The 11,781-nt window shown below is 45.0% G+C and overlaps 1 protein-coding gene across 5 annotated transcripts; it reads right to left on the reverse strand.

Annotated features, from left to right (window-relative positions):
* Positions 1-1,015: 1,015 nt before the first annotated feature.
* Positions 1,016-10,945, reverse strand: TNFRSF14 (TNF receptor superfamily member 14). Of its 5 annotated transcripts, XR_001292774.2 has the most exons (10): positions 10,540-10,945; positions 9,990-10,115; positions 9,225-9,380; positions 8,707-8,797; positions 7,977-8,155; positions 7,643-7,659; positions 6,610-7,057; positions 4,565-4,662; positions 3,568-3,687; positions 1,016-1,357 (listed from the first exon to the last, which is right to left on the reverse strand). XR_001292774.2 is itself a non-coding variant. In XM_013944222.2 (7 exons), exons 1-7 carry the CDS (start codon positions 10,745-10,747, stop codon positions 6,953-6,955), a joined length of 882 nt encoding a protein of 293 aa, XP_013799676.2. In that variant the 5' UTR covers positions 10,748-10,945; the 3' UTR covers positions 5,330-6,952. The 5 variants fall into 5 exon arrangements, 2 of the variants coding, with proteins under 2 accessions (XP_013799676.2, XP_067166978.1); XR_010886357.1 differs by lacking the exon at positions 4,565-4,662; XR_001292776.2 differs by lacking the exons at positions 3,568-3,687; positions 4,565-4,662.
* Between the last annotated feature and the right edge of the window lie 836 nt (positions 10,946-11,781).

Consider the following 11,781-nt stretch of genomic DNA (forward strand, 5'->3'; position numbering starts at 1 on the left):
AGTCTGACATACCACAGTATTCTGGACAGAGAAGACTGAACACCAGACTGAGGCAGTGGCTGACTGGCAGCCTTATAGGTATGGTGTAAAAAAAGAACGCTCATCATTCACATGTTTTTACATAGCACAGGCAGCAGAGCACAAGTCAGAAAAAGCAAGGAGGCAGTACAAGGTCCAGTTAAGAACTGCAGAGCCCCTGACGCATCTCCTCTTCAGCCTCTATCAAGCAACCGACAAGTCTCAGAAGCCTTGTTTGAGTGCTCCGGGGAAAGATTAAAGGGTGAGGGGGAAGAAATGCTAAATCACCAGGCATGCTTTTGTTAAACCAGTTTTACCAAGGATTCATTTAGGCACAAATACATCTGAACAGGCACTTCCCTTTAAGCAGTAGGTTGAAACAGTGTTAATTACATATTGTAGTATTAAGACAGATAGGTATACAGAATTCAACACTAAAATGACAAGAGTCTACCCTGCAAATCCAAAGAGCTGAAAGGCTAGAAAGCTGACACACAAGCTCCACAGTTCTATTTACAAAATAGCACAAAGGTCACAGAAGAAGAGGAGATCTGCTACCATAAGTGAGAAATGATTCAAGTTGAGGACAGAGTCAGTGGTGGAGTGGTGGAGTGGTGGAGTTTCACTGACCTTAAACCATCAGCGAGTGAACATCTACAAAGAGATAAATGCAGAGGGCTCTTCCAAACGAGGACAGTGGCTTGTTAAGCAGGGTCTGTTACTGTGTGCTTAGTTCACCTCATAGTATTAGGTTTCTAGGTGTCTGACATCTGTTCCATCTGCAAGCTTCCCTCGCATATAAGTTTAACTCAACTGCCAATTCAAAGCTCAGAGCAGAGATAACACCTTTCTAGCAAGATGCTGGTGCTGACTTGACCAAGCTTCAAAAGCCTCCAGTCTGTCACATAAAATTTTTCAGTACAGCTTGCTAAATATCACATGGTATAATCAAACATCCAGATGAGCAGCATGAACAGTCTAGCATCTGACAACTGGTGGCAGCAGGTACATTCCCAACTTGTGAACACAAGCTTTAGAGTGGGCAGAGCACAGCCTTACCAGCATTCTATGTTTGAGTCCCAATTCTGGTGGTACAGGGACCATCTGCTATGCTTATTTGACATTCATCATCATTTATCCTGTAATCAGGTAAAGTTTAGGCTACAACTAGTTTGCCCATTTTAAATCAGGACACCAATTTCAGCTACAAGCAACAACTGCTCCTCCCTGAGGTTTCATGCTTTCTTCAGCTGTCATAGATTTATCATGACTTTTCACGGTTGTTTTCAAAGGAACGTAGTCACTTGGGGAGTCCTTTACAAGACCATCTTTTCTCCACCTGCAAAGGAAATAATGTATATAGTCTTAGTTAAGAATGCAACTGTTTGTCACCAAAACAAGGCCTGTAATAATTTCAAAATATATACCCAATAATCCAGAGCTCCCACTACTGAAACAGAGCTTATGCACTCCAGGAAGTAACAAGATGCATATTCATAATCCACAGAGCTTTCAGACACAGTGTTCTCCAACCACATACTGTGTCCTACCCAAGCCAAAAAAAATCTGACAGCCAGGAAGCCTGGGTTACACACAAAGTACTTTGTTTGTCATTTACAGCCTATTACTTCCAGGCTAAGCTATGCCTAACATATGTTTGTATCTGTTCTCAGTCAGACACTTCAGGGAACAGCCTGCATTTTAGCCCTCTCTAATACCCCCCCACCCTCAGCCACAACATAGCACCTCAAGCAACTGAAGTGGTGGACAAATACATGCAATTAGACAGAAATCTCAAGCTCCTGCAGAAAGTATTTTACCCCAGTGGAAAAATTCTGTACCTGGAGATGTTTGGCTACAGATCTCACTCCATTCTAGATTCCTAGATAACCATTAAGCCTTAGGGAAGCTTTGCTACACACTTAGGAGGAAGAAACAGATATCAGGTTTTCCAGAATGAGAGGAAATAGAGTATTTCCTTCTCCCATGCCGCCACCTGGTGGCATCAGGTTCCAACTTCTAAAACACATGAAAAGACACACCAAACATTTAGCAAGTTTTTCAGACTCCAAGTACACCAAACACACACATTTGCTTCAGATATTACACACGCTGCTGCTATGGCAGGCACCCGACATGCTTTTTGTGGCTTGATTATTTGCTGATCCTCATCTGATGCTGCATCCCTTCTCCTGTTACCGGTGCAAAGCTCCCAGCTTATCTACATTGTCTTGCCTCAAATGCAGTCATAGAAATCATGAGTTCCTACCCAGGCCCAACTGTCTGGCAGTATCTCTTAAAGGGTCTTTCCAGTGGTCAGCAGGACTAACTTAGTTTCTCAAGTCAGCAGGAGATACAAGCAGAAATGTTCTCTGTGGTGTTAGTCCCAGAGATCTAATCATAGGTTACTTCTCCCTACAAGTCTTGTCTCTCCAGTCTCAGGAGTCATGAAGGAGTTATGTTTCCAGGCTGTTTTAAAGATGGCATCTAATGGTGATCAAGGGATATACGCAATAAGCTTATGACACCTGTCACATCACAACTTAATGAAAAGACACCACATAGCCATACTTCAACCCAACTGACCAGAAAATTCACTGTGGACTGATGATAAGCTCTGTTCTGTGGATAGAGAAGGGGTAGGGGAAAGATCACAGAAACCCTGTTCTGAAGAAGGCTGCTATACGCCCAGCAGTCATACCTGTGAGTACTTCAATAACACGCCAAAACAACTCCAAGAGGAGCTTTTGTCCCAGAGCTCTGCTCACCTCTATAGAGAGAAGCAAATGTGAAAGGGACCCGTTGCCCTTCTGCGGAATGGAGACCCAAGGACCCTGCCTTCCTGTCAGCTGTTTTTGCCTGATAGTCCTGTTGCTTCAGCTTATTAGTTGCCACTTTAGCTAGATCCACGGCAGCTATGCCCAGGTACAACCACACCAGCTCCGAGGCACTCGCTTTCCTTTCCCCTTTGGATTTCACAGGGTTTGCTAAGACCATCATCTGTACTCCCGGGACTTGCATGAGTCAAGAAGCCAGGACGCACCTCCTTACCATCTGTATGGGATAAAAGTTAGCTACCACTTCAAAGAGGAGCGAGCTTCCCTCTAGTGAGGGAAGAGGGCAGAGCTAGGTAATAGAATGCAGGAGTTACAGCGGGCTACAAGCATGCAGGGCATATGCAATAGCCGAGGGACAGCAAAAAATAAGCAGGAGCATAAAATAAGCAGGTGGAAGAAGTTCACTGCAGCATCCCGGAACAAGTTAAGTGGGACTCCAGTCATGAGACAAAAGGCAGTGAGGAAGATTGCAAAAAGACATCATTAGTGAAGAGGGTAATGAATGGACAGGGACTGTTCACATAGGAATATTTGTACTGGAATCAGGAAGTATTCTGTGTACCTGTGAAATAACGGCAGGCAAGAATAAAGATCTGGCAAATTTTGCAGAAGAGAGGCATAATGTATGTCTGTTCAAAAGGAATTCTAAGACATTTGCAACAGTCAGATGTTGTAAACGCACGCCCAAGCTGCATAAGAGCCTGTGTAGTACCTGCTACTGAAAGACAGCAGGGCAGAGGAGTCAGGCTGCGAGTGTCTCAAGCAGTGAAGCGGGCCTGGCTGCGACACTGTATTGTACACCTCCAGCTGATTCAGGACTTGAACTTGAACCCTGTGTAAGAGAATAGCAAGTAAGTTGGTGGGGGCCAGGGAGAGAAGGAAGCACAGGAAATTCCCCCCTTTTATTATTTGTCTCCAACTTCTGACCACCTAATAATTACTGGGCTGGAGGACAGATATTTCCTTGTAAGGAGATTATGGGAGTTATTGCTGCCTAAACATTAAGATAAATCCCTCCTCCAAATGACAGCACTGAATATTTAGCTACTCTCCCTTCTGAAGATCTTCATCTGCTTTTGTAACTATTTAATTAAAAGTTCATCTCAGTGAAGAAGTAATGCTGAATAACTTAAGATCTGGTGTATGCTAACATGATCATCTAAAAAAAAAAAAAAAAAAAAAAAAAAAGCAAACCACAAACTGTAAGGCGACCAGACAGCCCATAGTCCAGCAGCCTGCCAGCACATTTGCAACACCTATAAAAGGTTTACATATGTCTAGCACCTTTCGGTTGAGGTTTACAAAATGATTTACAAACTCTAATTAACCCAAGGTGAGAATTAACAGATCTAGATTACGCAAAGATGAACAGCAATGAAATTTCAGACCTGAATACCACCATATTCTGAGCAAGATCTATGCCAGCCAAAAAGCCAGGCATCCTGTCAGAAATGTTACTGCCTGGTAACGAATTTCACAATTTGCATTTAAGAAAACAACCTACATGTCAGCCAGCAAGGTGCAGAGTAACACCTGCTACATATGAGCTGAAAGCAGTACTGCGAGTTGCAAAGCTGTAAGATTTGAAGTCTGTTCAAAGCCACACATATCACTAGTGCAGGTGCAAGAAGCAGGATGCTACCACTGCCAAAGCAGGTCTTTAATAGTGAGGTTAAGTTATAAGAAGATGAAAAACAGCCAGTACTTACCCCATGGTTGGCATGTAGCCACAGACAGGCCTGAAATTTTCTTGATGCTGTTTTCTGAACTCTTTCCATTTGGGGTTTTGAGTTTATTTGACAGTTTGCTAAAGAAAGTTTTTTACTCAGCAATGGAAGTAACTCTTCATACACACGCATTACAGAGGAACAACTAGTGGTTAACAGTTAGCACATTCTACAGTGAGCCAAATGGTGGAAAACATCCAACGCTATGAAACATAAACCAGCTACCAAAGAAGTAATTTAGAGAAATAAGGTCAGGTAAAAAACTGTGTTTGCCCAGTGGATATCTTTACTGTTCACTGTGACCTATCCAGTAAGTCATATCAGACCTGCCACAAAAGTGGCAAATCATTATACAAAACTAATAATGCATTTGTCAGATACTACTGACATTCAGAATGGTATGTTAGAACTGCCTGCCTGACTAGTCACATATTTAGCTACCGAAAGTAGTTGACTGACTCCAAAACGCAGTGTAGTCAGGGCTAGTCAAGTTCTTTCTATATGGCTTGCAGCACACACCCAAGAATCAATGAGCCTGGATCGCTTCGGGGTTTAGTCACTCTCAGAGCTTTGACATTGGAACTGTAAATACCACAGGCGTTCTTTTTTATGTAAAAATAGCGTGGAGTAAAAGAAATTGTGGACAGTTTGCACTTCCATGATTACTGCAAGGCACAGGTTTGCATAAACAGGACTTTTATTGGGCCTTAAAAAAAGTCTTAAAAAAAAAAAAGAATCAGGAAGACATTTTCATTCTTAGAACTTGAATTTCTTCATTGGACAGATCTGCACATATTGAGCAGAAATTTTTAAGGAATTTTAAAGCATTGTCTAAAACCTTTAACTGTCTATTGCTTGCAGCTTGATTTACAGTATTGTTATACTTTTGTATAGCCACCTATAGGCATTCTTAGAAATTGTAATGTTGAGTGCACTTCTGAAATGTCATTATTTTATGAAAAGATACAGAACTAATTCTGCTGAAAGAACTAGCAAAGATTAAAAAAAAAAAAAAAAAAAAAGCAGCAGCTGTCTATCACATATTTTCCCTAAGTAAAAAGACTACCATTTCCCATTTTCTTCCATTCCTCGTAGTCATATGGGAAAGTGGTGTGCGAGTTCGTTGGATGAAGAGCAGTGGCCTCTAGATCCATGGCATGGGTGAACATGAACTCAGAGATATTCTTTCAATGCAGCAAAAACACAGGCAAACCCTCTCCATTACTGCAAGCTGTTCTCCTTTTTCCCTTATAATCCTCTACTCTTCCTTAGAGCCATTCAAAATGAAACTACAAAGACATTTCCCATGTCAGCCTCTCTGCAATTCTGCCAATAGTTCCTTTTGCACTCTGTGTAACACAAGCTTCTCACTCTGTCACTCTGATGCTTTCATAATACATCTCGGTAGCTCTTCCTCTACTGCTCACACCATCAGCCCCAGGACTTCCTCCAGGCCTCCCACTGCATCCATCATCTGTCTTCTCCATGCCCCTCTGCATCTCTTCCACACCTCTTTCCATACAAAAGTCTTCACCTCAGGCTGAGCTGATAAATAAAGCATTATTATCTTCACCAAAACCTTCCTCAGAAATCTACTTCCATCATGTTGTTCTATAAGAATAATACTTTTCCCTAATAGAATGCCAATAACCAAGAAGCTCAGGGGTTTCACTTGTTCAGCTAATGGGAAGGTTCCTTACAAGGACAATGCAATTTCATTGTTAAGAACTTTACTTCTAGACATAATGTTCATGCGAGACCTGAAGATTTTTTTGTTGTAACACATGATCACAGATTTGAGCAGAGGTGACTAGCAAAAGACAGCGAGTGTGTACATTTCATTTATGAAGGGTGATTAAAAGCTACGTGTTTCTTTCAGTACTAGATTCCTTTTCCCAATCTTCACTTTTTAAAAGGTAAAATATGTACAAAATTTGTTTGGGAAATGTGTTATGTAGATGTTATGCGGTGTCTTTAAAACAAAAAAAATATAATCTTTTCCCACAGAAACATTTTGGAATAATTACCTGCATACCAAGTAATTACTGTCCAAGCTGGAAAGAAAGAAGGAAACTCCAGGTGTATTAATCAAGAAATGCCTGAAGCACCACACAGGCCATTATTCCATAAAGTGAGGATGTAAAAGGAAGGAGCTTTAAAACCTCTGGCAATATTGACCAGTGCTGTGTCCTTGATCACTCAGCTTTGATGCTTCAGAAGATACTATTAGAGCTGGCTATTTTCTTAGCTCCTTTGTAGGTCCTCCTTTTTATTTTGAAGCCAATAAGCTGTCTTCTTCCCTATGAACGTTTGGGAAAAATTTTCTTTGCCATCTCCATTGACTGCAACAGTTCAGACAAAAATGTCTATTCAGGAATTGGGTTCTTCAGAACTGGCACCAGTCTCCTGCACAGGAACAGTTGTTTGATCCCCATTCTCCACGGATAACATCAATGCCTGATCCTGCTGTCCACTCTTTAAAACATGACAAACAGAGAGTATGAAGAGTCAGCTTCTATTAGGCAAATGCCTGTTATTTTCACTACTAACAGCTTGAGCTCTCATTTGCTCCTTCCTTAAGACCAAGAGTTATTGCTGGTCCTCTCTCAGATCAGAAGTGCAAACTATACAGTCCATTCAACGTTTTTCCTACGAAACATGACCCCATCTTTTGCACAAATCTCAGATCTTGCAAATAGCTATTAGAAACTTTTAGAGGATATACAATATCATGGAATGGAGAGAGAAGTAAACACAGTTGTATAAGACAGACTCCTATTTTTCAGTAGGAGTCCATCTCCTAAATCCCCTTGGACATCCATTCTTAGACAATGTCATGAGATAATGACAGCATTGGGACTAGATCCCAAGTGCCCTAACGAGAATCACATAAAATGAGCTTATACTGCATTGCCTTGGGGATTCTGGAACTCGCAGACATTCCCCTTATCCACAAGCTCCTCCGGTACACACTGAGCCCATAAAACGCATAGCACATGCAAACACTAAACAAAAACCTATTTCAGATTTCAACATACAAAAAAAAGAAGAGCTACTCACCCCTGATTCCTGCACCGCTGCAAAGAAAAGGTAACAGTCCCATCAAAATGCAGTAAGATGAATTTTATACTAATGCATTTTCTAATCATGTTAGCTTGTCCTTAGATGTACATAAAAGTGGTTCAGTGGTGAGCCCGCACAGGCACAGCCTCTAAGGGAGGCATCAATACAACCGGTTAACTGTGGCACACAGAAATGGTGCAATTTCCTTATAGATCATCTCTAATTGGCTGTTAAGATTATAGCTCAACATCTTTTAGTGAAACAAAGACTACTCTTCAGAATATTAACTATTGCAAAACTACCCCTTTAGACGTATGCTGTGCTTACTTACGTGGCACATAATTTTTCCTCTTCCTCCTTTGCCAGATATATATAAGGCCAGCTGCAACAGCAACTAGCGCAACTCCAACAACAGCACCAACAATAGCAGTAACAGGGAGGCAATTTGAACAAACTGCATCCGAAGGAGGAGTCCCTTCCTTTTCTTGTACCAGGCCATTCTCCTTGAGCCTGATGTGAGGAAAGAAATATTCACATTGGAATGTGTCAGCAAACTTCACACTATTTTCATCACACACCCCTATCCCGGGGCATTCACAAAATCTCTCCGACTTGGTGGCTAATCAAAGGAGGAGCTGACTTTTACCTCTTCGTTTTAATACATGTAAATGCAATTTGGTTCTCCTCGGAAGCAAACTCTCATCTGTTCCACTGTAACTAAGGGACATGTCTATTGAAACCCAGGTACCTGGAGGAGTGCACTGCTCCTCCTGGGTCCAAATCCAGCTCTGCAGGAGCTCTTTGAGACTCCCCTGTGCAGTGATAAGTTGGGACAAGGGGCTGAAGGCTAAATCTGTCATGTTAGTGAGTCTGTAAGTAAGAGAGAAGTTAAGCTTCTCCCAAGAAAGTTTCTTCCCAAGAAAGAGTGGCAGGGACATAGGAACAGCATTCCATACTCAGGGCCTTACTGAAGCAGGAAACTGCTGTTTCAAAAAAAGCACAATGCAGACTCAACAGTTAATGAGAACAGTCCCAGGCACACAAAGCCAAGAGCTGCTTACCCGGGCCATGGTGCGCAGCTGTATGACATGTTGGCTGCTGAGAAGGTTCCAGGGGGACAAGCTTTACATACATTGTCAGTGGTCTTTGTGCCTACGAGGGAGAAGACAACAGGGTTTCCACCTGCACATGTGACCAAAAGGAGCTTCAGTTCAGCATGGTCTTTGTAAACAACCAAGTGATTACTGCAGACTCTTCACTATAGACAGAAGCTCACACACTTCTGCCTTTGCATATGGAAAAAAGAATCCTTGGCCACATCAGCTACCTCAGCATCTAGGACTTATATGGATTCTGCAAGCTTTCAGCTGTGCACTGGTCCTCTGAAAGGCAGTTACAGTCAGTACAGCGGACTAGTATACATCATCCCTAGCATGTGCCGGCCCCACACATTCTCATTGACTTTTCAGTATTTTTTTCTGGATGAACTGACAGCCAGCTTCCTCACAATCAATCTCCAAATACATTCTGCAAGAGGAAGGTTTTGCTTTTGGTCATTACAGATGCTGTGTTGGCTTACCCCTTTCTTTCACCATAGTGCCAGGAAAGCAGACAGTGTAGCGTCGGCATAATTCACAGCCTTCAGTCCCCAAATATCTGCAGAAATATCCCGGGGGACAGCCACATACTGTATTCTTTGTAGAGGTACATACTACTTCTGGCACCAGATTGGCTCCTAAAAGAAATTCACGTGTACAACCACAGTATTAACATAAGTAAATTCAACAGATACAAGAACAAAAGCGTACATTCAGCCTCACGTTGATGCGCTGGTGGAAAGTACCAGAACTAACAGAATTAGTGAAGGTAACTCCTTTTTAGATGCATAAAGGGAACCCCATTCCTCACACCCACACAGACACAGCATCTTGTGTCACATTTACATCTGTGCTAAGTGACTTACAAGGCAAAAGCAAAATACTCCCAATTCAGAGGTTTTTTAGATTAGCTGCCCAGGAGGGAGGAGCCCACCTTATCCCAATATTCCAAGACAGCTCTTTAGACACCATGCTGCAATCTAAAGCAGCCTTCAAATTTTATGAAGAAGGCTACAGACCATACTTCCAATAGTGCCAGCTTCAAATTTATGCCAGTTTTGCCTTCCATCCCCAAGTAAATAACTTTCTGAGGCCTGCACAGTGACAGGAACCTCTCTACTCTTCATACTTTAACCAAATCATGGGGATTTGGAGAATGGGGGGGAGAAATGGGAAGGGGAGAACATACCTGAGAAAGGCATGAAAAAAACATTTGGACTCAACTGGTCCTTTACCATTCTCCTTACCTTTATCACACAGTTTACATTTCCTGCAGTGTTCTAGACCATTGGGATGATCTGTGTATGTATCCTCAACACAAGGTATGCACGTTGTGCTGGAATTTGCAGTACAATGCTTGAAAACCCGAAGTCCTAAAAAACAAAACAACCAAAAAAAGTGGCTCTGTTAGCAAAGCTTACATGGCTAGGGACTGACACCAGCATTAAACCATGCATAACTACTATAGATGAAATACAAGGACCTCAGAAATATCCTAACAGCAGTAGCAATTGCAAAGATAATCCTAAAACAAAAACTAAAACCCAAAATGAAAGTGCTATTTCAAGTGAAGCTTGAATGCAGGCTTGAAGAGGACATTCTGGGGTGATGCTCACAGACGTGAGTTGCAAGATTATCATCAGGGTGCAACAGGCATAGACAGCTACAGTAAAGAAAGCAGATCAACCCCATGACCCACAGCAGGGATCAGGGCACCTTCCTGAGAAGCGGACATGGTGAATGAACAGTTTAAAGTCACAGGATTGCACTTCAAACAAAGAACCCATATTTACATACCAGCAGCACACATTGGGCAGCACTCAGCACCTATGGGATATTCTCCTGGCCCACAGTCCAGAGCATCCACACGATCCGGTTGTGTTACCAGGAAAATCGCAAAAATCTTTAGCCAAGACAAGAAAGGATTTCCACTTTGCAGGCTGCCAACAAAAAGCTCACCTAGCAAAACCACTGCCATCCTGAGCAAGGGGATTCGTGGTAACATATGGCGCTGACCAGCAATAAGATGCTTTTATCTGAAATACCCTGCCCTGAATATCACCACTGCCATTGCTCCCAGCAGACTCTTCACAAACCGCCCAGTCCTTCAGCCACCTGCATCCATAACTCCAGCCAACCTTCGCACCCTGGGAGGACACACTGGAGCCGACGTTTCAGGGCCCCGCTCGGAGAGCACGGGGCCAAGCAGGAGCGAGCTCGGCCGCTCTCCCCTCCCGCGGCGCCCAGTCACCACCCGGCGGCCTCCAGCACTGCCGCCCGACCACTCATGTGATGAGCTCCCCGGCCGCAGCCCCGCCTGCTGCGCGCTTCCCTCCCGCCGCCGCGCAGCGCAGCGCAGCGCAGCGAGCCCCGCGGCGCGCAGAGGCCCCCCGCGGGGCTCCCCCCCCCCGGGCCCCCCCGCGGGCAGCCGTCCGCGCTCACCAGGCGCAGGATCCCCCGCGCAGGGCCCCGGGGGCGCGGCGCTCCCGGCGCGGGCTCGGCCCGGGGCCGCCGCTCCATGCCGCCGGCGCGGCCCCTGCGCGGCCCCTGCGCGCAGCCCCGACGGCCCCCGCGGCAGCGGCCCCCGCGGCGCGGAAACGAAAGCGAAAGGGACGCAGCCGTCCGGCCGCGCAGCGGGGGGGGGGGGGGCAGCGGCCACCGCCGCCCCCGCGGGGCGGGACGGCAGCGGAGCGGAGGCGGCGGCTGCTGGCGAGCGGCGCTCGGGGCCGGGCCGGGCCGGGGGGCCGCTGCCCGCAGCCCCCGCACGGCGCCGCCGCGGCCGGAGCTCTCGCTGCTTCCCTCGCCACGGCTACGGCGTGAAGGCAGGAGAGGAAACGCTCGGCAAAGCAGAAGCGGTCCCCCGCTGCACACGCACCCGGAGCGCGACGAGCAGCTGGCGACCGTGCGTTTCCCCCTTCCCGCAGCACCCTTTCCTTAGTCTCCAGAACAATTAAGCCAGCAAAGATTTCGGCGGTGAAACCATCAGGCCCAAGAGCTGGCAAACGCATCAAAAAGACGCTTTTTGATAGGAGGCTGTGT

The sequence above is a fragment of the Apteryx mantelli genome, chromosome 26 (genome assembly GCF_036417845.1).
Source record: "Apteryx mantelli isolate bAptMan1 chromosome 26, bAptMan1.hap1, whole genome shotgun sequence".
NCBI classification, from domain to species: Eukaryota; Metazoa; Chordata; class Aves; order Apterygiformes; family Apterygidae; genus Apteryx; species Apteryx mantelli.

What these genes read in the sequence shown, in the direction of transcription:
- TNFRSF14 (XM_013944222.2), bottom strand. Translation starts at nt 10,747, where the DNA reads ATGTTACCACGAATCCCCTTGCTCAGGATGGCAGTGGTTTTGCTAGGT. An exon ending in ATGTAAACTGTGTGATAAAG is followed by an intron (nt 9,381 to 9,989) that starts GTAAGGAGAATG and finishes AATTTCTTTTAG; the next exon opens with GAGCCAATCTGGTGCCAGAA. An exon ending in CACTATGGTGAAAGAAAGGG is followed by an intron (nt 8,798 to 9,224) that starts GTAAGCCAACAC and finishes TCTCCCTCGTAG; the next exon opens with GCACAAAGACCACTGACAAT.